Here is a 22397-nt window from a genome sequence, read left to right as displayed (position 1 = left end):
GAAGAAAACATGATTGAACAAAGGCTGTAACATGTTGGTCAATAGTCAGATTCTGATCAATGATGATATGAAGATTCTCTGTGGTAGATTTTATATGAGAGTGAAATTGACCAATATACTGATGAATGGCAGAGGAAAAGTTATCAGGACCAATTCAAAGAGTCCATTCTTTCGTGGCAGCTCAGTAATCATGGAAAGAGGACAGTTGATTCAGGTTACTGTGTTCAGCAGAGAAATAGATCTGTGTATCATCAGCATAAACACCGATATGACATGTCTTGAAAGCAGCTAAACAAACGACCCAGAGGAAGCATGAATGATGAAAAAAGGAAATGTTCCAAGGACCGACCCTTGAGGGACACCACACAGCAGGAGAGCTGAGGACACATGATTGTTGATGCAGACATTAAAATATCTATTAGTCAATAGGAATAAAGCCATTTTAAAGCTGGACCAGAAATGCCAACAGTTTTACAACCTATCAAGTAAAATATTATGATCGATGGTGTCAAAGCAGCAGTCAAATCTAGTGGGATGAGAATGCAGTATTCACCTTTGTCTGCATGCAGAAGAATTTCATTGGTTACTCTCAGTAAAGCGGTTGCAGTACTATGCTTGTGACGAAAGCTAGATTGAAATTTGTCAAAGATTTTATGATCCTCAACCAACTTTCTTCAAGGATTTTGGATAAAAAGGGCAGCCAGGAGATTGTCTGTAATTCTCTAACTGGTTCTCGAGAGGATTTGCGCACTGGAATTTTTAAAATTTAAAATCCCGAATGTGAGACAGTAGTTGATAACAGAGAGCAAGCTGGAGCCTAAGACAGGAATGATGGAATTTAGGAAGTTTGTGGGAATTCTATCACATGGACCAGAGGTGGGATGCATATGAGCTACACAGTGTTGATAAGGATCTGCAGGGAGGTAGAAGCAAATTCAGACGGTAAAGTAGGATGGCTGAATGGTGTGGATGGTAAAACAGACAGAGGAAAATTGGACTTCAGACCATCGATCTTGCCCACAGAAAAGATAAGAAATTCCACAATCAATAGACGCTGAGGCAGGAATGACAGGAGGGCGATTTACAAGCTGGCTAACAGTGCTAAACGGGAACATTGGGTTGTGTTTATTACTATTGATCAAGCCAGAAAAGAAGGCAGCTCAAATCTTTAATAGTCTGATTTAGTTGAAGTAATAGCTCCTTCATATGGAGGTGATGAAAACTTGAAGTTCATCACCAGTTTAGATTTCTCCATCTACATTCAGCCTTCCTATGTTCTCTTCTTTGTTGTCTGATGTTGTTGTTGATCCAAGGGCTTGTATTAATAACTGGGACAGCCCCATCAAGGGCTGATGTACACAAATCATTAAAACAACTAACTTGGTACGTAAGATAGTGAAATGACGGAGGAATTTGCCAGATTAGAAAAGTAGCTGGAAGATATAGCAGCACAGTGCTGATTAAAAATGCGAGAGTAGATTGTATGTTTCTGCGTTATTGTAGTAGGTAGCAAGAGTGCATCATTCAGCGAGTTCAGAGACGGCCAGAGTAAAAACTCTAGAGTGTGCCCACAGTTACATAAATGTGGGGCCAGGGACATGTTGCACAACGTTAAAATATTTAGACATGTTCAAAAATCTGTGGCAAATGAGTGAGAAGGGATGTCAGTGTGAATTTTAAAGTCACCAACTATAATGGCTCTATCAAATTTAAGCATAAGAGAAGACAGTAGCTGAGGGAATTAATTGAGAAAACCCATGTTTGAGATGGGATGTTGATAAATGATGACACAACAAACTGGGTTATCACACACAAAGGAATATAAATGAGATGAAAACTTAAAACAGCTGCAATACTCCCTCCAAAGCCAGGTGACTTAAGTGCATTCAGAAAATTGTAACTGGGTGGGCAGAGCTCCACTAGAGGGGAGCACTCCTCAGGCTTAAGCCAGGTCTCAGTAAGGAATATGAAGTCTAGGTCATGGGATGTAATTAGATCTTTGAGATGAAATATTTATTAGATACAGACTGAGAGTTTAAAAGAGCAAAGACAACTGGAATACGGGTCTTAGCTGGACTGGAACTGCTACAGCAGACTGTAGTCAGATTACCTGATCTATCAGTATGAAAACAGAGACTGTGGAGGGTTGTGGTTATTAGATCAAAGTGTAATCCTGACAGGAATACTGTATGAGGCCAGGGAGATACAGTCAGGTGGACTTTACATTACTGGTGTGAACCTTCCTGTAGGGATGGAGGCCATTTGTTCTCAAAAGCTGAGTCCTGGCTAAAAGGCAGCAAATGTATCAATTGTCTGTTCCTGCAGAAACCCTTTAGCCAGATGTGCATTTGACATAGGCAACTGAGCTTCACACCACCAAAAAGAGTGGTGGGGAGCGGACCAGAAATAACTACCTACTTTCTGGTGTCTAGCAGAGCGTCCACAAGGTGCATGAAATGCTTTGCTGCTTTGAGGATCTCTGACCATTAGTTTTTTTTGTCATTTATGCCAATGTGGATGATGAGTTGTGACTTTTAAGCAGTGGATGTAATGTCAGTCAGATAGCAAGAAGGGTTGGCCACAACCTACTGCCACATGCCGGACCAAAGATGTACCGACAACAAGCACCACGGATATGCACCAAGTGGAGCAGCACCAGTGTCCCGTCGCTCAGCAGCAGCCAGGAGGAGGAGCAAAGACCGCCAGGAGGAGGAGTGGGCAGATGGTGCTGAAGAGCGGTCGTCTGGACAGGCAGTGCTCTGATCGCAGGAGCCAAGCTGACCCGTGGCAGCGCTGGAAGCAAAGGGTGGCCAGTTCAAGGCAAGGTCCATGGCGGCATGGGTGTCACCAACTAGCTCAAGAAAGGGAAACCTGGGCAGAAGCTGGTCGGCCAGCTGACGCCTGACTGGAGGACGCGGCCCATCCCCATTGTCCAGTGTTTGGAATGTATTGTTAAGCTGAAGAGGTTCAGATGCGAACAGTGGCAGGGAGTGTTTAATGTGAAATGACTCGTGTCTTTGTTAAGCAGCAGTTTGTTGCTGGTAGAGGTGTGTAATACAGTCATCATCACAGCCTCTGTAACCCTCCTCCGATATACAACATTTTTGTTGTTGTTCTCATCAAGTTTCCAGTTATTTTTTCTTCCCGCTCTCTTTGAGTCCAGGTCGCCAGGTTACCTATTTTCAGCTTGACTGACAGTGAATGACTAAAACTGATTTCTGCCGCATTCACTGAGGCAGTACACCTTTTTAAACTTCAGAGTGAGTTGCTGGGAAAATATTAGGTTGCTTGGAGCGATAGCGCAGTAATCCTATCACAGATTTAGAAACTGTGCAGGATAAACTCTCAGGCCTCCATCTAAGCAAAGACATCACAGATGGAGAATATCATAAAATGCCTCTCGCTCCTGTGAGAAGATAAAAGTTTATCTGGGAGCATCCTAAACTTTATTTTCCTCACCGCCTCTATCTCAGCAGCGAGCCAAAGCTTTTCTCCTCTTGCTGTGGAATTTCCGGAGCATTTTGCTGTTGATTACAGCAGCAACAGAGGCACATGGTTTGGCTGTGAATGTATTTTCCGCTGCTCTTTATATTTATAAATCTGGACTGATTGAAGAGCAGAGGAGCTTTCTTCAAGCTTGGGTTTGCCAGGTTGGAGCGCAGCCACCGTTGGAGAACTTCCATATGGTTCCAGGTCCCCCTGAGCTGCCTACTTCCTCCTCTTACAGTCTTCTTGGACTGTAGTATAGCTGTCTGTTAACAGACAAAGGGAAACAAGCAGCCTCCCTGCTACACGTGTATTGTCACTGGCTTGTAGTGCGTGGGCCGTCTGAACACATTGGCAAGTTTGGCTCGAGGCATTTTTTGATGCAATTAGCAGAAATCTAATTCTCACACTAATGTGGAGAAAAAAAAATAATTACAGCTCTGCCAGAAACAAACTATCTAGATCTTTTTAGTGAGTGACAGAGAAGCAACTGCACGAAAACTTAGGGAACAAAAGGAGAAGCTGTCGTCAACCGAGCTTATTAAAAGATGCTTCTTGTCAGTGTGTGTTTGTGAGTGAGAGGGAGACAGCTCATAATACGTTATATGAAAACATCTCCTGTTCTACCTCTCGTCTCTGTCAGCGTTAGGCTTGTTACCCAGTATATAATATAGTGTTCATTTCTCTTCACTCGTTTCAGAAATAATTTTGCTTGTTACTTTGTGGGAGCACTGTCTTAGAATTCATTCTCTCTTCCACCTCCAAAATAGGCCAGTTCGAACGTTTCATGCTCTGAAAATCAGGATCAGTCAGTTTGTTCTCCTGTGAATGAAGGTGGGCAGTGTTGATGTTTACTCAGCATCTTACTTTTGGCAGTAAATTATAAACCCAGAAAAACTTGAACTTTGTGGCATTTTGAAAATGAGAAATCTCAAAGAGGTTTTGTGTGTAGTTGTAGTTGTGTTTATTTATTGTTCTTATTTGCACCTCCATTTGCTGAGAGATTAATGATGAGATTAATATTTTTTTTTATCTAATCTAATCTAATATAATCTAATATAATCTAATCTAGTGTGTATCAACTGATTATAATGAAAGGGAATTAAGGGTTGGAAATGCAATGTAAGATCAACTGTGGATTGTGTGTAATTAGTGTTATGGGAGTAGTAATCTACTTGTTATTGGGAAATGCACAGAACTGGCCTGAGACATGTACAAGCTGAACAGCAGGTCAGGGCCTCATAGCGACCAGGGCCCATAAACACAGTGAAAACGCTCTGTGGGTCCCTCTCAGCTTTCAGTACCACATGCACACTGCTTTGTACAACTAACAATGAATTTGTGACCCTTTTAAGTTACAAATTGAGCTGGTTGTGTTCAACACAGGTGAAGACAACCATATTTTAGCTTGGGTAAATAAGACCATGCGAAAACATCCCACTGGTACTGTGAATTGTTAACTCAGTATTGTGTTCGTTAAAGTTTTACATTAGGTTTTAACCCAGTGATTTTTACTGTGTGAAATGCTCCATTGAGCTGCAAAGGAGAGTTTGGTCCATTCTTATCAACCTCGTATGATTACATTTCATATGTTTACTGCTGTGGTTGAGACCTTGTGGAGTTTTTATTAGTCTGTCTCCATTTTACAGGTTCTTGTGCACACAAACAAGAACGCACATGTCTGCATACAAGCAACAGGCAACACAATACTGCCAGAGTTATCATGCAGTTCCACTGATTCACAGATGAACCACAGAAATGCACCAGCAGGGAAGGAGAAGACTGCTAACAAGTCAACATGAATGGAAACAATGCAGGATTCAAGATTTTCAGACCATGTTCAGAGGGATATTTGTTCGGTCTCAAAGATACTCACATGCATTTTGGAGAACAACAGCGTAAACAAAATCTGTCCAAAAGAAGCCTGTCTTAAAAGATTAGCTCAGGCTTTAGGCACATCAAGGACTTTTTTCCAGTTAGGGGGAAGGACGTGGTCAGGTGGTGGAAAATCACATAAAGTATATTTACGCAAGTACTATACTTAAGTACAAATTTGGGGTGCTTGTAAACTTGAGTCTTTTCTTTTGATGCCACTTTTCTTTCTCCACTACATGTTTCCAGGGAGTTCTTATTATTTATCTCACAGCTTTAGTTATGACCCAACACTACCCAACAATACTAGTACAGCTGAAACAACAGAGAAAATAGTCATCAGATGAGTCCACAATGAAAACAATTATGAGTTGCAGTCCTATAGAAAACAGTTCAATGTTTACTTGAGAGACTTTGACACATCTACCAAATCTGTGGATATATAGTCACAGTAAATGTGTGTTCAGACTTTTTAATCTGCATTATTCTTGTACATTTAGCACCTGGAGTATTTGTGCTGTCCGTGTTTATTTGCCCCAAGGTGTTTGCAAGGTTTTGTGTATTTGGAGTGGAAGGTGTCATCGCACCCGTCTTGGGTCTTATAATAAGTTATTTTACAATAATGTGGCACAGGCATAAGTGTTTCCAGCAGACATGGCTGCTTCATTAGCTCATTTCTGACAGTGCCTGGCTGCCAACCTAACCTGTTCCTTCAGAAGGCACACAGCCATGTTAACCTACTTTTGCAGCAACTTTTGCAGAATAACAACAATAATGATCCTACCCCCATTTCAACTGACATTTTGTGTCCACATTGTGGCTGTTACATGCATTTCTGGATCCCTACTCTGTTAGGACAAAGTCCCTCTCCCTCGCTCTGTCCTCCTTTCTCTCTGTCTACTGTCTCCTTGTTGACAGTTCATCTAAGATGCAGCAGGATAGAGAGAAAAGCTGCTCTGATTGCCTGATCTGCCTGTTTTCCTGCTCACAGTACAGTGCTGCTGGTAGGCATGCAGGCACACATATGCAATTTAATGCATCGTCTTGTACCGGAAACCCCCAGGCTTCATTTTACAAATCAGACACAGAGAGAACGGGTCCTCTGGAATCAGTAGATGCTCCTCTACTACTCTGTTGCATCATGTTTTATTGAACATGATGCAAATCAGCAGTGTGCAAAGACAATGGGTACATATCCTTGGGCACTCAGTATTTTTGTTGATTACTTTGCAGCAGTCTGGTGTTGGATGGTTTATAACATTTTTCCTGTTGCTTTTCCATGACTGCACACAAATCTAAAAATCTGAATTTGAATAAATATAGGCTTAAATTCAGTATATAGGAAATTGTTGATGGGCAGTTGTGGCATCAGTCCAGGCTGAGTGTGTCTTTTCACCTGAGTTTTCCATTCTTCTCCTGCAGTGTTTAATGGCACCTGACTGGAATGGACTGTTCACATAACAGCAGTGGCTGGAACTCACATTTGTATTTTCTTTTGCTGATTTCTGCACATTCAGTTTAAATTTCCACTAGATTTGGTTGGAAACCCCATATTCTCTCTTTAACAGGCAATAGCTCAGTGATCTTTTTCTCACTAAGCTCTTTTTCTATCCATATTATGATGCCATGGATTTACATTTACAAAGTCAGAAAGAAGAGTAGTATTAGTTCATTATATGGACTTTATATCTACGAAGGGCTATAAGATTTAAGTTGTAACTTATGTTTGTGTTGTAACTATTTCAGCTGGTGCACCATGTGTTGTTGTTGTTAGTATTACGTGAACTCCACCCTGAGTTAGAAAGTCCGTTCAAACTAGGCTACATTTGAACCTACACATCGCTGCTGCAACCCAGAGCTGGTGTGAACCCCGAGGGAGTAAAAGTGCATGTATCTGGTCTTGCCGTGTTGGTGTCGATTAAAGGTGATTAAAGAAGAATATTCAAAGAGAAATTGTGGCCCACTTATTGCCAATAGACCAGAGGGACTAGAGAATGCTACCAACTCAGGAAAGAGGGTGTGCTACTTCAGCTTCAACTTAATTAGCCAAGGCATTGAACTTGCTTCCGCCTTCAGGAATGATTGAAAAGTGGCTGCAGTCTGCAGGTGCACAGTTTGTTCCACCTAGCGATGTGCCGATTGTTACACAATTTGCCTGAACAGTTACTAAAGAGACAAGCAGACCGAACATTGTTCGCACAGCAATTTAAGTCGGACAGCACTTTCCAGCATGTTGCTACAGTCATTAGTGGAAATACCCTGCACCTCCGTGTTGGTGGTAGCAATTCATATTCACCTATCAGTTAGGCTCACCTGCCCTTTCCTCACCACTCAGGACTCACATAGCAGTCATACTGTGTCGTTACCAGACACACTAACATTTGGAAAGTTTGAATACTCTCTACAAATGAACGACAGACGAGAACCAGCAGCTGTCTGTCCACTCCAAACTGTCAAAGTCTATGCATGAAGTATAATCATTTGAACCTGAGATGTTGCCTGAGTGTTACAGTTTAGAACCGAATTGGTTAGCCTTCATCTCAAAAGACTCTGTTGTAATTTGAAAACAAAAACATAATGTTTTTGCAGGTATGAGTAAAGCATATTTCAGGCCAAACAGGGTTATTATGAGAATATTATAATGATCTGAATTCTTCCTTATAATAATTATAATCATGATCTGAACTTACATTTTTCTTATAATAGTTATAATACTATACTACACTGTCACACTTACAAAGAATATCGGCTGATGAGAATGCCTGAACTTTTTCCAGGCATGTGGATCTTTAGCCTCATGCTTTCAGCATTTAAGTGCAAACTCCATGGCCCTTTTCAGTGGTCTCTGCAACAGTAAATCTGCCAGTGTTGTTACTGTAAAGTGAACATGTGCAGTGCAACATTAACAAAGGGGGCACAGGGCTGAGCCAACCATCACATTCTTGATATAAGTTGAGCTGTGCATCATTTTTGTCAAAACCTCAACATTTGAGGGGACTAACTGGACAATTTTTGGATGTCACAGAGGAACAGTGCTTAGCACAGACAGAAGCTGCTGGATTTAATTCCTGGCCCTGGATTTCCTATGGGTGCTCCACTTTCAATCCAGAGACCAAAGGCAGGCACACCCTATTACGGCAGCTGGGAGCTCTAAATTGCTGGGACATGCTCCAGTCACCCGTGACCCTGAACACTGTTTTAGGCATGAAAACTGACAGTTCCCCTGTCATATGTTTAGCATTTATCGTTTTCCTTTTGAAATGACAGATTATATGATTAGTGGTGAAGGTTTGCTGACAGTTTGTTGTAATTCCATATGAGTTATTTTTAATCAGACATACCTGTCAACACAGTAGAAAAAAAGGAAAATTCCCTGTGCCAGCCCACCGCCCTCACCACGCTGTCCACATCCCCCTTACGTTTAAATAAGGGGATTGTGTAGACCAATACAGTCATGCATTTGGAAAGCTGACATTTTAATTCTATTTAAGGAAATACCACCTTTAGATGATCTGTCTGGATTGTTATTTGTTTGAGTTGATTGGAGGGAGAAAAAAAAGAGATCGAGAGCGGTGCACCGCTGTGTCTTCAAGGCAGTCTAGTTACAATCAAGTCAGCTCTACCTCCCGTCTTACTTTCATTGTTTTCTAGGTTCTTCTAGTCTCAATCTGAAATGCATTTGCAGCTATGAAATTAGACAGTGACTGCATGTGCATTGTAAACCTTTGATACATGCAGTCCACACAACTATAATCTGACGTATTGCTGTACCCAACATTGAACGCTGGGTGAGAGCCTGAATAATAAAAATGCATGAAAAACCAAAACCACCCTCAACATTGGTGTTTCCTGCTTGGAACAGAGCCTTATGAAGAGACGTTTGTTTTTTTTTTAAAAAAGCCAAATACTGTTGCTTATTTAATATTTATGTTTTTAGCAGCCTTTGACAAAACTCACAGTTTGCATAAACCCTAGACGTCATAGGTTGACAAAAGAAGCAAGCCAGTCCTGCTTTAACAGCTCGACACACAGGAACGAATGGTGTAGAAGCTTTGAGACAGCAGAGTTACAGGTGGTGGAGAAATGACTGTAGAAGAAGGCGTTGGTGAGTTTTATGGATATGGATGAAGCCAAGTTACGGGGACGTTGGTACCTGCGCTGCTGCACACAGTTTTTTCATCAGAGCCGGAGTTTTTCTCTGTGATCACAAAGTAATTGGTGGAGTGGAACTATCCGTCTGAGAACATGAAAGGCAAACACGCTTCATCTCCTTGATCAGACCAGTGAAAGAGACGCTGAATGAGAGATTGCACTGAGTTACAGAAACTAGTGGAACAGCAGCTGGCCCAGATGTGACGTCGTGACTGGGGGTCTCTATTAGTGGAAGTCACTGAAGTTTATGTCTAGTAAAATCTAATTTGCTATATAAACAAATCAATATCAACTTTCTGCTTGTGGATTTCATCCATTGTCTCTTGTGCCTCCCCGCCCTTTGCTTTCCTCTTTGTTTCAAAGTAACAAACCAAAACAAAAGCCAAAAATATGGTGACATTTTTTTGGAACCATTTCTAGAAAACGTTCTCCTTGCAGGACCACTTGTTTTTTATTATTATTTATGAGCAGCATTCAGTATGGTTTTCCTGTGTGCTACTGTCACTGCTGGATCAAAAAATCATGATGCAACAGTGAGCAAAGAGGTCTGCCCCACTCCACCCCCTCCTCCAGGCTCAGAAATACAGTGGGAATAGGATGAGCCTCTCGATGTCCCTCGATGCACGTCAGGGCTCTTCCACTGCGAAGCCAGGGAACAGCTACCAAGTAAATATGAAACAAAGGGCTCTGTTTTAAGGCTCAGTGGGGCTGTGGGGGCCACCGCTGGGTGTTTTGGCAGCTGTCAGCAGAGCAGTGGTGGCAGAAAGTCTTCAAGTTTCTGTCCTCAACAGCAACCTGCCACTCTGGCTTGCCCCAGAATTGCTACACAGTGTGTGTGTACTGTACAATACAGTATGTGGGTGTTTGATCCTCTTTCCCTCTGGCATTAGCATACAGGTATATGTCATATCTGCATAGTATTAAGATGTGGTTTAGTGGGATTACGAGAACCGTTGACATCAAAATGCTTCTGTAGCATACAGACAGCAATATTTCACTTGCTTTTGCACTTTTGTATATTGTTTTAAAACTGACAGTGACAACCTCTGCTAAATATCAATAGCTTTTGAGAGATCACGTATTTCATGTACATGAACAACACATCTGGAGCTCCCAAGAGTCTCAGTTCTAATTCCTCTAAACATCCCTAATTGATTGTTTTTATTTTTCTATTTACTTGGAGTCACCAACCCCTCGATCTTAACTGACTTCCAAGTCAATTACAAAATGTTGCAGTTGAAAGGTAATTTGATCCTTTTCAAAGAATGCTGTCCTGGACCCACAGTGGGACCACAGCCGCTATCCAGACATGTTTTAAAACAAATGCCACTAATAATTTGTGTCACATGTAAAAATCAATTGCATCTGAAAATTCCAGCTTCCTTCCTAATTTAAAAAAAAAAAAAAAATCAATTCTCTGAACACAAGGCATCTCTTGCTTCATGGAGCAGGCCACTCTCAGTTTCTGTGATCAGAAGACTTGCACATCATGTAAATGGCACGCTGGGCTATAACTGGCTGCGAATGGCAACTGTGATGTGATAAATGTGCTGTTCTGTCCACGTGTTAAACTGAGATGGAAGGTGAGCACAGAGAAACTTTCTGCATTCAGCAGATGACTGTGAAAACATCAACATCATTCTGCAAAGTGGTGGTTTTCTTATTGATTTAACGCTAAGCAAAACACTTTATTGATTTGTTTCTCACAGACAGGGTTGGTAAAAGCACAAAACAGTAGCACTGAGAAGCAAGGCAAGGTCTGTGTCATCAACCATCCAGCTGAACGGTCTGAACTGGCTGCCATACTGTAGAGCCCGATCATGCAGATACTGTCGACTGATCATCTGTACCAGCACACTGTGGGAGGCAGTGCAAACCATTCATTATCCTATTGACTAGATCTTGTCATCACATAGATGTGATCATTTGAAACTGTATAATGCACAGCTGTATTCCCTCCTTATAATAATTATAATGTTAAACTCACTCGGCTTCATTATGGACAGACCATGACTAAAACATGATGCTTAATGAATTACTTAATGACGACTTTAGTGAGTGATTCTCTTTTTGCTGGCATCTATTCACAATATGACTTTGCCTCTTGTGACAATCTAAACCCATAACCTTGCTGACAAGTGTTAGGACCTCTGACTGAAACCAACCAGAGAATAATACCTGATGGAGAAGTCCTCCTGTCTCCACGATACGGAGTTTGACTGACAAAGGAGAGCAGGAACAGGGTGTTGGATAGAGGCATTCTCAGATCAATAGCTCATCGCTGTCACCTGCCAGAGAGCATGATGGGATTGTCTTGTGAGTGGAGAATTAGTGTTTGATTGTACAGCAATCATTAGGAGATTCACTAATGTGAGAGGATGCTATTAATGTTCATCACAGTATCACATGATATTACAGCAAACTACTATCCTACAATCAAAGGTGCTAGCAATATTAAACTAACTGTATTCTGCATCAAAGGCAACCAGGCATTTATTATAACAGAAATTGCACAGAACGCTCTTCTCAGTCAATGGTTTTGCTTTATTTTATTATTTTCTACATTAATTCTGAGACTATTTATAACTATTTCTATAACCACATGTGGAATTATGTAGTAAGCAAAAAAAGTGAAATGTGTTGTATAGTTTAGATTCTTCCAATAGATAACCTGAAGGTGTGTTTCGGGTCATGATGGTCCCACAGAGCCCAAACTGATGGGATGGCATGCTGCTGCAGAATACTGTGTACTGTAGTGTGCTACACCATCGCACCCCCTCCTCCATGCTTCATGGTGGAGCCACACGTGAAAATACCGACTCAGAGAGACACTGTGGGTGGAACCAAAAATCTCAAATTTGCCCTCATCAGAACAAACAACAGATTCCCGCTGGTCTAATATCCATTCTTTGTGTTTATTGACTGATTCTCATCAACAAGTTGGCCTATTTAGTGGTTTCAATTCAGCCATGAAGGTTTGATTCTCTCCGTCTCCCCTGAGCAGCTGATGCTGAGGCGTGTATGCTGCTTGAACTCTGGGAAGCATTTATGTGGCCTCTCATCTGAGGTGCCGTTAATCTGCGATTTCTGAGGCTGGAAGCTGTAACAAACTGTTCCTCTTGGTCTTCCGTTCTTGTGGGGGTTAATTGTGATGTTTTAATGGTTCTTGAAAATTTTGTGTTCTTGAAATTTTTGGATTGACTGACCTTTATGTGCTAATGATGGACCTTCGGTTCTTGTCATAATATAGATTACTAGAGTAGTTGAATAGGACTATTTACTGTAGACCAACAGTACCTCTGCACATCACAACTAATGGTCTCAAATGCATTAACAAGGCAAAACATACCCACAAATGAACCTTTGACAAGGCACACCTGTTAACTGAAAACCATTAGAGGTGACCTGTCAGTAGTTTTTTTGTTGCCTACACGCAGTGTATATTTATCCGTCCATGCTGCACTATATGTCTTACATTCCAATTAGCATGTCTCAGCCCATTATACATTTATCAAGTAATTAAGCTGATCAAGAGTAATATCCTGCTCTGCCTTTATCAATTTTATCCATTTTACCTCCATCCTTCGACAAATTATTAGGATTAATGGGCTCAGCAAAGGCGTCATTTGTTATCTTTGGGTAATGAGACAATTAAATTGATTCTGTAAATCCCTGGATTTTAAAATTGAGTAACCCTGGCAGCTCTCCCTGCATTCAATGACCGATTTGGAGCTTCTAAAACCAAAGGCAATCAAAGTCATTTACAGTCCCCAACAAATGAAAAGACTGAGGATAAATGGAAGTGGGTCGTTTTTACTCCATGTAAGATAATCAGATCAGACATTTAAAAGGCTTTTCTAGTTTGATCACTGTCTTGATCAGGCTGAGTTTGATTTACAGCATGTCGCTTTCTTTCAAATGTTTGGTGGTTGAGAACTTGGAATTACCCTCGTTGGGCATTTGTTTCCTTCTCACACTGATCAGCATGGTGTTGACTTCCTCTTCCTGTCTGTCTCCCTTGCCTCTGTCTTTCCTCCAGTTTGGTCGGACAGAAGTCATCGACAACACGCTGAACCCCGACTTTGTGAGGAAGTTTGTCCTCGATTTCTTCTTTGAAGAGAAGCAGAACCTTCGTTTTGATGTGTAAGTGGGAACATCTCCGCCTTTCCCCTCCACAGCACAGCTGTATCTCTCCTTTGTTCTACCAGGGAGTTACTTTTGGCCCGCTGACTCACACCCAGAAGCCTCCAGTCAAAGCTGATTACCATAAAATCATTTTGATGCGATGACTCTCATCAAACTGTTGTAAATCAGCAGTATGGAACATTATGTTACAAATGTCTGATTCTTTTTGGGTTCCCATGTGAAAACATGGGATTTTTTAATTTGTTTGGAAAACAGAGAAAATAAGTCAATGCTGGAAATTTGTGCCCTAAAAATACTCATTCAAAGTCACACAATTGTATGTTTTCACACCATCAGTGTAAGATGAATTTCCTCAAAGCTCGGAACACAGCTGTATTTATGAGAAGCTCATCCAACTCCACCACATCCACCACAAATATTGGATTAAATGGACCGTCTTTGTTGCAGAGTTACACTTACACTAGTTTAAGATTAGCTCTATTAGCCTGTTGTGGCAGAAGCTTGATGTTTGTATGGTGAAAGCCACATATCACATATTTTATTCATGATATAACTTGGAATAATATCAGTTTGTCGGACAATAATTAGCTTAAGTCACTGGACTGTGTGTCATAGTGTAACTAACCAGATGAGTCTCCATTGTGATTGTATTAACACAAATTTGAACAGCCACAGTCAGACAGTCATATTGTTATAAACATGTACTCAAACACCAACACATTCTGACCTTTCCATGACTATTATAACAGTACAATGACGAGCTGATCCAGAGAGGACTGATCGAATTAGCGCTGCTGTTGTCGGAGTTGTCACACTGCTGTGGAAGAAAGTTTTTCATTTCCTTCCAGATCTGCTAGAATAGAAAACTGGTTGGATATTTGCCAACATGTTTGCAAGGTGATGACGAGCAGCATGAGTCAATCTACATAACGACACATTCCCACTACCAGTGTAGACAACAAGTCAAGGCCGTAGCCATGGAAATTTTCTGCCATTCTAAGATATTTAAAAAATCACTACCGAACAGGATGAACCTTTTATGCTTATTTTTTCTGTATTTTTTATTTGAATGTCTAATCATGTGTTCTATTACATTGCTCTGTTTTCAATCCTGGCTGTAATTGCTTCATAATACATGAACACAGCAGCAGTAATACCAAATCTGTACAGTGTCGCATGACAGGGAGCATTGGGCATCGCTATTGTCACCGCGGCTCTGGGCTCCTCATTACTGGGTTTAGCAGAGGCATGCCTATCGAAAAGTAATTATTGTTTTGATGATATGTCAGTTTAATGTGGTCCAATTCAAGCAACTATAGGCTACTCGTATTTATGCAGCCACAACAGTGAAAATTAAGCAATTATTTTTTTCCTCCACAGCAGCGGCTTGAGCTCGGCCTTGTGCACGTCTTTGATGGTGATGGTGGATTGATTTGCAAATTAACAAAATGACGTATTGATGTTAACATTACCTTTTCATCCGTGACCGAAGTGAAGTGTTATTATTGTTATGGTGTTGTGATAATAAGCGTCCCATCAACAGCTGATGGGAATATATGGGCTGTTCACTAACTAGTGCACAGAAGGAAAGCTATAGCTATAGCTATTCTGACAGGAATTCAGCATAATATTGCGAAACAATAACCATTCATGAAAATATTATTTTCACAATGCTTAACAGTGATGAAGGCTATGTAACACTCATTTTAAATTCCACTTTTCTACTTTTTAATACATTTTCAAGTCATGAAACAGAGAGACAGTACAGTGCCGCCCCACAGGGTACGGCAGCACCACCTGGACAAACCACATGCAGAACTGCAGTGCACCATAATACTACAGCCAGCACTAATAATAATTGCAATTTGGGAAGTTTGGTTATAATTAGGATCACATTTTTAATTTATGTTTATATTGAAGGGAACATTTTGAGTATCTTTGAATGTTGGGAGGATTGTTACACAAAAAATGGCTGAATGGACTAAAATTTAAACCCAGCATTATACTTTCTGCATCATTGTGGCTGCGAGGGTCCATAAGGGTCAACTGAGGTGACTTTGAACATTAATTTGACCCATCTGCCTGTAGCACAAACCTTCTGATTGCACAGACCAATAAACATGTGTGACACAACTTAGTATGAAAGAATGAAATGTCAGCGATTTCTTAGCTGTATTTATTTTATGAGATTATTGTGAAACCCTGCAGTGCCTAAAAACTGAGTGAGCTTTGGATGAGAATGGGGTCAGGGGAAATAAACAAGCGTGGCTTGCTGCCCTTCAGCAAGGTAATTAAACCCCAACTGCTCCAGCAAGTCCTTTGATATCTTTGATAAAGAAGATATTGTCTGGAGACAGACTTCTGAATTCTGCATCGCTGCTCAAATGTAAATATTTGTTTTATCAAAGGTCAACACATCCACCACTATTTCCTCTACGCGACAATTTTGAAATATCCTGCTGATAGGCAAACGGTGAGTTTTACTGTCTGAATTGGACACTAGATAAGCAGTTCATTCACATAAACACAGTATATATGCTGCCTTTTCTTATCTTTTTATGTTTCACACAACCTATTTTTCCTCTCAATCTATTGTCAAGAGCTCGTTATTCATCTCAAAGTTGTTTTGTTTGGCTCAAAACTTTAAAGTATACAAAGATGTTCTGAAGTATTTATGGGGAGAATTAAAAGGGAAATTTACTTTCAGAGTCTGCGAATGAGCACAATGAGCTCTGCTGCCTGTTGAGGCCGATGCCAATCCCAGAGGATTCAAAGAAAAGAGAACAGTTCTGTTGTTGTTTATTTACAGATCTGCATAGCTTCTCTGTAGCCGCTGATCCATTTCAAAGTCTGCCTTTGAATGTGAAGTCACTCAGAGAGGAGGCTGCAGGTAGATAAAACTCTTACAACGGCCATTCCTGCCATAGAGGGGGATCAATGCTGCTTCAGAGGAGAGACCCGGCATGGGGTCAGGTACAAGACGAGACTAAAGAGACGATGACATCCCTCCTATTGATCAGAGCTGCTCCTCACCCCCCTGCCCATCACTGTGTGGTCAACAACCGCAAACATCAACAAAAGTATGCTACATCGATTGAACTAATCCCAATTCACAATCAATAACAAAAGAAGCTGCACCTTGAATTGATATGTTGGTCAGAACTTAAATGTCAATTAGAAAGTTACGAATTCAGCATTTGCGTCCACTGTAAACAATGATAGTGATTCAAAGTCAAATCAAAGGATTTGCTAGGATTAAGTGTGATGTCCCGTATCTGTTCATCAGAAGGTAGCTAAGCAAATCAGTTCTATAAAAAACTTTTGATTGACCTCCTAAAAGATGATGATGATTTGTTGTTATCAGCGAATCACAAGTAAAAACTGACACTAAGCTAGCTGGGAGCTGCACAGGGGGAGCTGCACTGTGCTGACACCAATTCAAAACACAGAGCCGCCGATGTTTCCTGGTGACAGACGTCTGAACGCACTTTTACTCTCAACAAATACCATTAAAAGACCCAAACCATCAATGTACCCTGCTAACAGGTATTGTGTGTATAAAAGCCTGATTTATCCTCTTCCTCTGTGCTCCATTGTTATCCAAACCCTATTAAAAACACATTATTGAGCCACATTGTTGCACCTTCATTACAATGGACACACAGTTGATTTTGACTCAGTTCCACACACTGTCATGTGTATTAATCCGCCTCTGAAAATAGCCCCGCAGAAATGCACTATTTTATCTGATTGAAGTTTCCAGAAATTACCAAGCCGTTTTAAGCCTGAAACTACGGATCCAGATCAAAATCAATAGAGTCCAGTACTTACATATTTACGTAGCAGCAGGTGATATGCAATGTTGATTAAATATGCATCTGGCTCATTGAAATAACAGGTGCAGCCCACTCATCTTTGTACACATTACGCACAAGTTTAAATTATTGATGTCATATAAATCAAAGTCGAGCTGGGAGGTTCGTTCTCCTGAACCTTGATGTGACATGATCAGCTACAGAGAAGACATGTGAGTCAGAAACACTCTGACTGTCCCGCTGTGCTACAGAGCAGAGGCTTTACCCTCTTTACCCTCTCTCACCAGTGCGGTCAAATCAAGATTTTTCATTAAGGAGAGCAGCAGGTCAGCACACAGTACCGTACAGTAAACTGTAGACTGGCTTTATTTGAGCTGATAGTGGTGCGTTGAAATATGGATCGTCCCCAATACCAATATTTGGGATGGGCTTAGCACATCGCCACATGAAACTATAGATTTATAGATTATTAGATTATAGATTATGTTTTCATTCAGAACTACGACGTCAGAGAGTATTTAGTGGTCAACACCAAGAGATCTTTAGTAGAGAGTAAAGCAAATGGAATGAATGTATTTAGTTAACTGATATTCTGTGCTTGTAATTGTAAACCCTCCAGCTTTTCTACATGTAGCAGATTGTATTTCAACAGAAAGACAAGTGTTGAAGCCTCAGGCTCATGTTCAGTCCTGGTCACACCAAACCACAACATTTCGCTGTGAAATCAATTTGCTTCAATAGAATCGCTTCGATCAGCTGATTTGCTGAGTTTGTCTTGAACACCCAGCCCCCGTGGTATCCAGAGGTATTGTGACTGATTAGCTGTAGTGGTTAACCAATGAGCCCTGTATGTTGTCCTGATCACCAAGCCTCTGGCCGTTCAGATGAATTTTGCTGTGCCAGTTTCTGATGTTAAGAGACTTAATCTGTGTCGCTAGCCTACGTTTTGGGCGGCGAGACAAAGGCAAGCTGACTTATAGAGCACCAAACCAGACTGGCAATACTCACTTAAAATAATGCTGGAGTGTTCCCAGAACTTTAAGAGTCCAAGTTATTTCATGGTACTGAGTGTTGAGTTTGAAGCTTCCTCCCCTGGGACAGCAGCGGCCCCGCTTAGTGACGAGTCTTAATCTGCTGACAGAGTAAATCATTAATGCTGAATTATTAAGAAGTGCAAAATATAACACACACACACACAGAATCTCACTCGCTCTCTCTTCAAAGCCGTTACATCATTGGCTTTGGTAGCTATTGTGGATGCTACCTGAATCACTGCCCTTCACACATGACAGCAAATCTTTTGTGTGCTTTGACTTCATATTCTGTGTTTTCTCTTCCGCAGGGAGGAAGGCGTTAATCCATCAAATCAATTGTTTACCTGTACATTATGCATCAAACAACTGACAGAAGTAATATAACTTGTCCCTGAATTACCAGAGTTCCACAAAGTGCTCAACCAGAAGAGAAAATGTGCACCTAATGTTGAGGATGGATCACTGATAAATCATTCAAAACACAGTTTCCTTGATGAAAACTATTCATGTGCAGTTTCCACAGAGCAACTTCACTAAACGGAAGGTCTTTGAATCATAAAAGAAAAAGAAAGAAAAAAACAGAATATTGCTTTCACTGAGAATTGTACCTGCTCCTTGTTGACCTTCATAAAATGACAAAAGGATGTAATGAGAACTTAACATGCAGGGCACAGCAAAGTCTAACTCACTGTATCAGTGAAAAGGACTGCCTTAAATGCTCAGAATGTAGCAGAGTTGACCCAATCTCTTGACAAAAGATTGTTTAAAGAGTTACAGCTGTCACTACTGGCACTGCAGCAGCAGAGATTATCTGAGAAATATCGGTACACTAAAGTTCTATGTAAGTTTGTTATGGTGACTTCAGTTATAAATGACCAATAGTTTTACAGCGCTCTGCATTATAGGCTGCATTCAGAACTTTCAGCATTCTGCAAAGTATATCTTTGTAGAATGTGGGCATTTTCAGTGTAAAACAATAAGTGAACAGCGAACTCATAGAGCAGCCATGTCCAAACTATTCCATAAAGGGCCGTGTGGCTGCAGGTTTTCGTTCCAACCAAGGAGGAGCACACCAGGCTGGAATCAATTAATCAGATGATCTCAGTCTTCAGCTGATAACTAAGGGATCCCTTGATGTTGATTGGTTGGCCTGGTGTGCTCCTCCTTGGTTGGAACGAAAACCTGCAGCCACACGGCCCTTTATGGAATAGTTTGGACATGCCTGTCATAGAGAGTATTCACATGAAACAGGTGACAGTGTTAACAGTGTTGACAGGTGCAGCTCATTTATTAGGATCCTGAGATAAGAGGTTTTAAGTATACCTCCTCTGGCACTAAAGGACACTTAAGTGTTTAACTGCTGTTGTCGCAACAGTTCAACAGTTAAGTGGGAAAACTAAGTGTATATTACAATTTAGCATTATAGCTAATTAAAGTTATAATATGAGCAGGTAGATTGAGTCAGAAGAAGCTGTTTACTTGAAAGTTCCAGGAAACCCTGTCTATACATATTCAATACAGTATTTGAACTGCACTTATTAACCATTTCAGTCTTACATATTTACCATATTTCAGCCTTACATCCCCACACAACCAGAACAATGAAAATAATATCTTTAAAACAGTAATAAAGGGGTGTTGAGTCTGTTTTCAGAATGGCCCAGAAATAGATTGTGCTGAGTCCCAGGAGACTGCTGTGGTCTCCCTGATATGGCCATGAGAGGGAATTCCAATAAAATGGAGCATCCCAGTAGAGAGAATCAATTATTAAACTCCCACCTCTCCACACAGGTTATTTTTAGCTCTACTGAATCACAATAGATAGATGTGGAGCAAAGTGATGCATCATTTCAGGAAGGAATGGGAGATGATTGGACTGAACAGCTGAATTACGACAACAAAAGCAATATATCACTTCAAGCATTGTCACTTGTAATCAATGGTGACTTTGTGCTCTGACATGTTTTGTTGGAATGGCAGATTTAGCTGGTAGTTAAGATATGTCTCTTTCCACTGTGCTACATTTCAGTGTAGGTAGTTTATATGTCACATGCATTGGTGTGACAGTTATGGCTTGCAGTGAGGCTGTTGCACACACTGGATGTAATGACACTTGTGTTATTAAAGAATAAGGTTGGTGCTTATTGTCAGCAAATTCCATCAAAGGACCAAACAGACTGGTTCCGACTGAAGATATCTTAAAACACTCACAAATATATAGTTTTATTTAAGAAACTCAGTGATTGTGGTTTTTAGCAAATATTACTCAAACAGGAGGGAATAGTTCTTTTGTTGGGGGCTATTTTCAGCTGTGGATTAATCCACGTTTGGTGTTAAAGTGAGTGTTTGGGACCGTACTGAACAGTGTGTGTGCAGCTGAGTCACCCAGTGCAACAGTGTGTTTTTTTGTTTTTGGCATGAAGCTCTGTGGGTGAGAAACAACATATATCAGGCTTTGGATACGCATGCAGTACTTCAGGGTACAGTCATTATTGGTTTGGGTCTTTTGATGGTATTTGTTGAGAGTAAAGCTGCTTTCTGACGTCTCTCACCATGAAACATCGAGGTTCAGTGTTTTGAATTGGTGTCAGCACAGTGTAAACTTCACCACTGCAGCTCCCAACTACTGCTGAGCCCTCTGAACCGTGAGCACCATACACTACAGACTGCTGCTCTCCACCCAATCTAATCTGATCTAATCACACAGCCAAACAGAGTAGTTTGTAGTTTAAAATAGAGGAAATGGCCCAGACCAGATAATGAACCTTTGAAGCTGATGTTGACTGTTTCTCTTCATTGGTCTGTGTGCGCTCTGCTGTGGAAGATGTGTATCATTAAGTAAAATTAGCTCCTGTATCGTTTCCCTATCCTTTGGCTTTGCTCGTTGGTCGCATGGTCAGCGAAGGTGGAAAGTGGAAAAAGCTGAAGCGTCGACGGCCGATGCGGCTGCGACAAAAAGCCGTGCAGGTTTGTGAGAGCTGTGGTCACCCTCTCCCCTCCTTGCCGTCATGTTTGCGCTGAAACAATAGAGGCGGGGCTGCGACTGCTCACTATCTGAAAGCAGCGAGTGCAGCCAGCATTCTTCTTCAGTCACAGTGACCAATATATTAGAGATATACATTCAGCAAGAACCACAGTATGCCCACAGCTGTGATTCAGGTCACTGACAAATGCTAAAAAAAACCTACTGAGTCAGGGAGAACAAATGCCGTAGGGATGGGATTTGTTCTCATATGATAATGTTAAAGGTCTGAGGTCTTCAATGAAGCCACAGAATCATTCCAAGAACTATGAGTAGGGTGCAGGAGGGCAGTAGATATTATTTAGAGATAGCTGTCTTCCAACAGATTTCAGGTTTGATACCTGAACAAAGCAAAACAACCTCTGAATGCAGACATGATAGAGGAAGAAGCTGCCTTGACCACTGATCCTTTAATAGTGTGAGCTTATCAGAGACCCACCAGGCCAGTCCACTGCAGAAATACAGTGAAGCTAAAAGAACACACACCTACATGTGTGTTAAGAGTGTAATTCTATCACACTGAGAGCCCAGATGCAATCAATGTTATTAAGGTGTCCTGCATTTTGTTTCTGTGCCCTTAAGGAGTGAATGAGACCTTAACTTAACGCACCGTGCAGTGGTGTGTAATTAGGTTTTTAAATGTGCTCTACTATCTGCTGTTTCCAAGCCTTGACTGTGAATAAGGACGGCCTCATCCATGATGCAAACTGAATTTGGAAATCACATCATGACCACCTTCACATTTCAATGGACCTCGTCAGTAATTCTCAAATCCACTAATGTACAATGCAAAGCAATACAATGTACAGTGTTCACCACAACAACGTGACAAACACAACTTTCAAATGAAGTCATGTGACTTTTGTAATG

The 22397-nt window shown here is 41.0% G+C and overlaps 1 protein-coding gene across 1 annotated transcript in view; it reads left to right on the top strand.

Moving 5' to 3' along the window:
• Nucleotides 1-22397, top strand: part of LOC121613881 (copine-9-like) — a 154795-nt gene that overhangs the window by 32829 nt on the left and 99569 nt on the right. Inside the window, exon 4 of the mRNA XM_041947578.1 lies at nucleotides 13550-13653. Coding sequence (XP_041803512.1) covers nucleotides 13550-13653 — 104 coding nt within the window. The remainder of the gene's footprint in view (nucleotides 1-13549; nucleotides 13654-22397) is intronic.

Source organism: Chelmon rostratus, chromosome 2 (assembly GCF_017976325.1).
Source record: "Chelmon rostratus isolate fCheRos1 chromosome 2, fCheRos1.pri, whole genome shotgun sequence".
Classification (NCBI taxonomy): domain Eukaryota; kingdom Metazoa; phylum Chordata; class Actinopteri; order Chaetodontiformes; family Chaetodontidae; genus Chelmon; species Chelmon rostratus.
The sequence above is the reverse complement of the archived record's forward strand: the minus strand, read 5'-3'. Positions and strand labels throughout refer to the sequence as shown.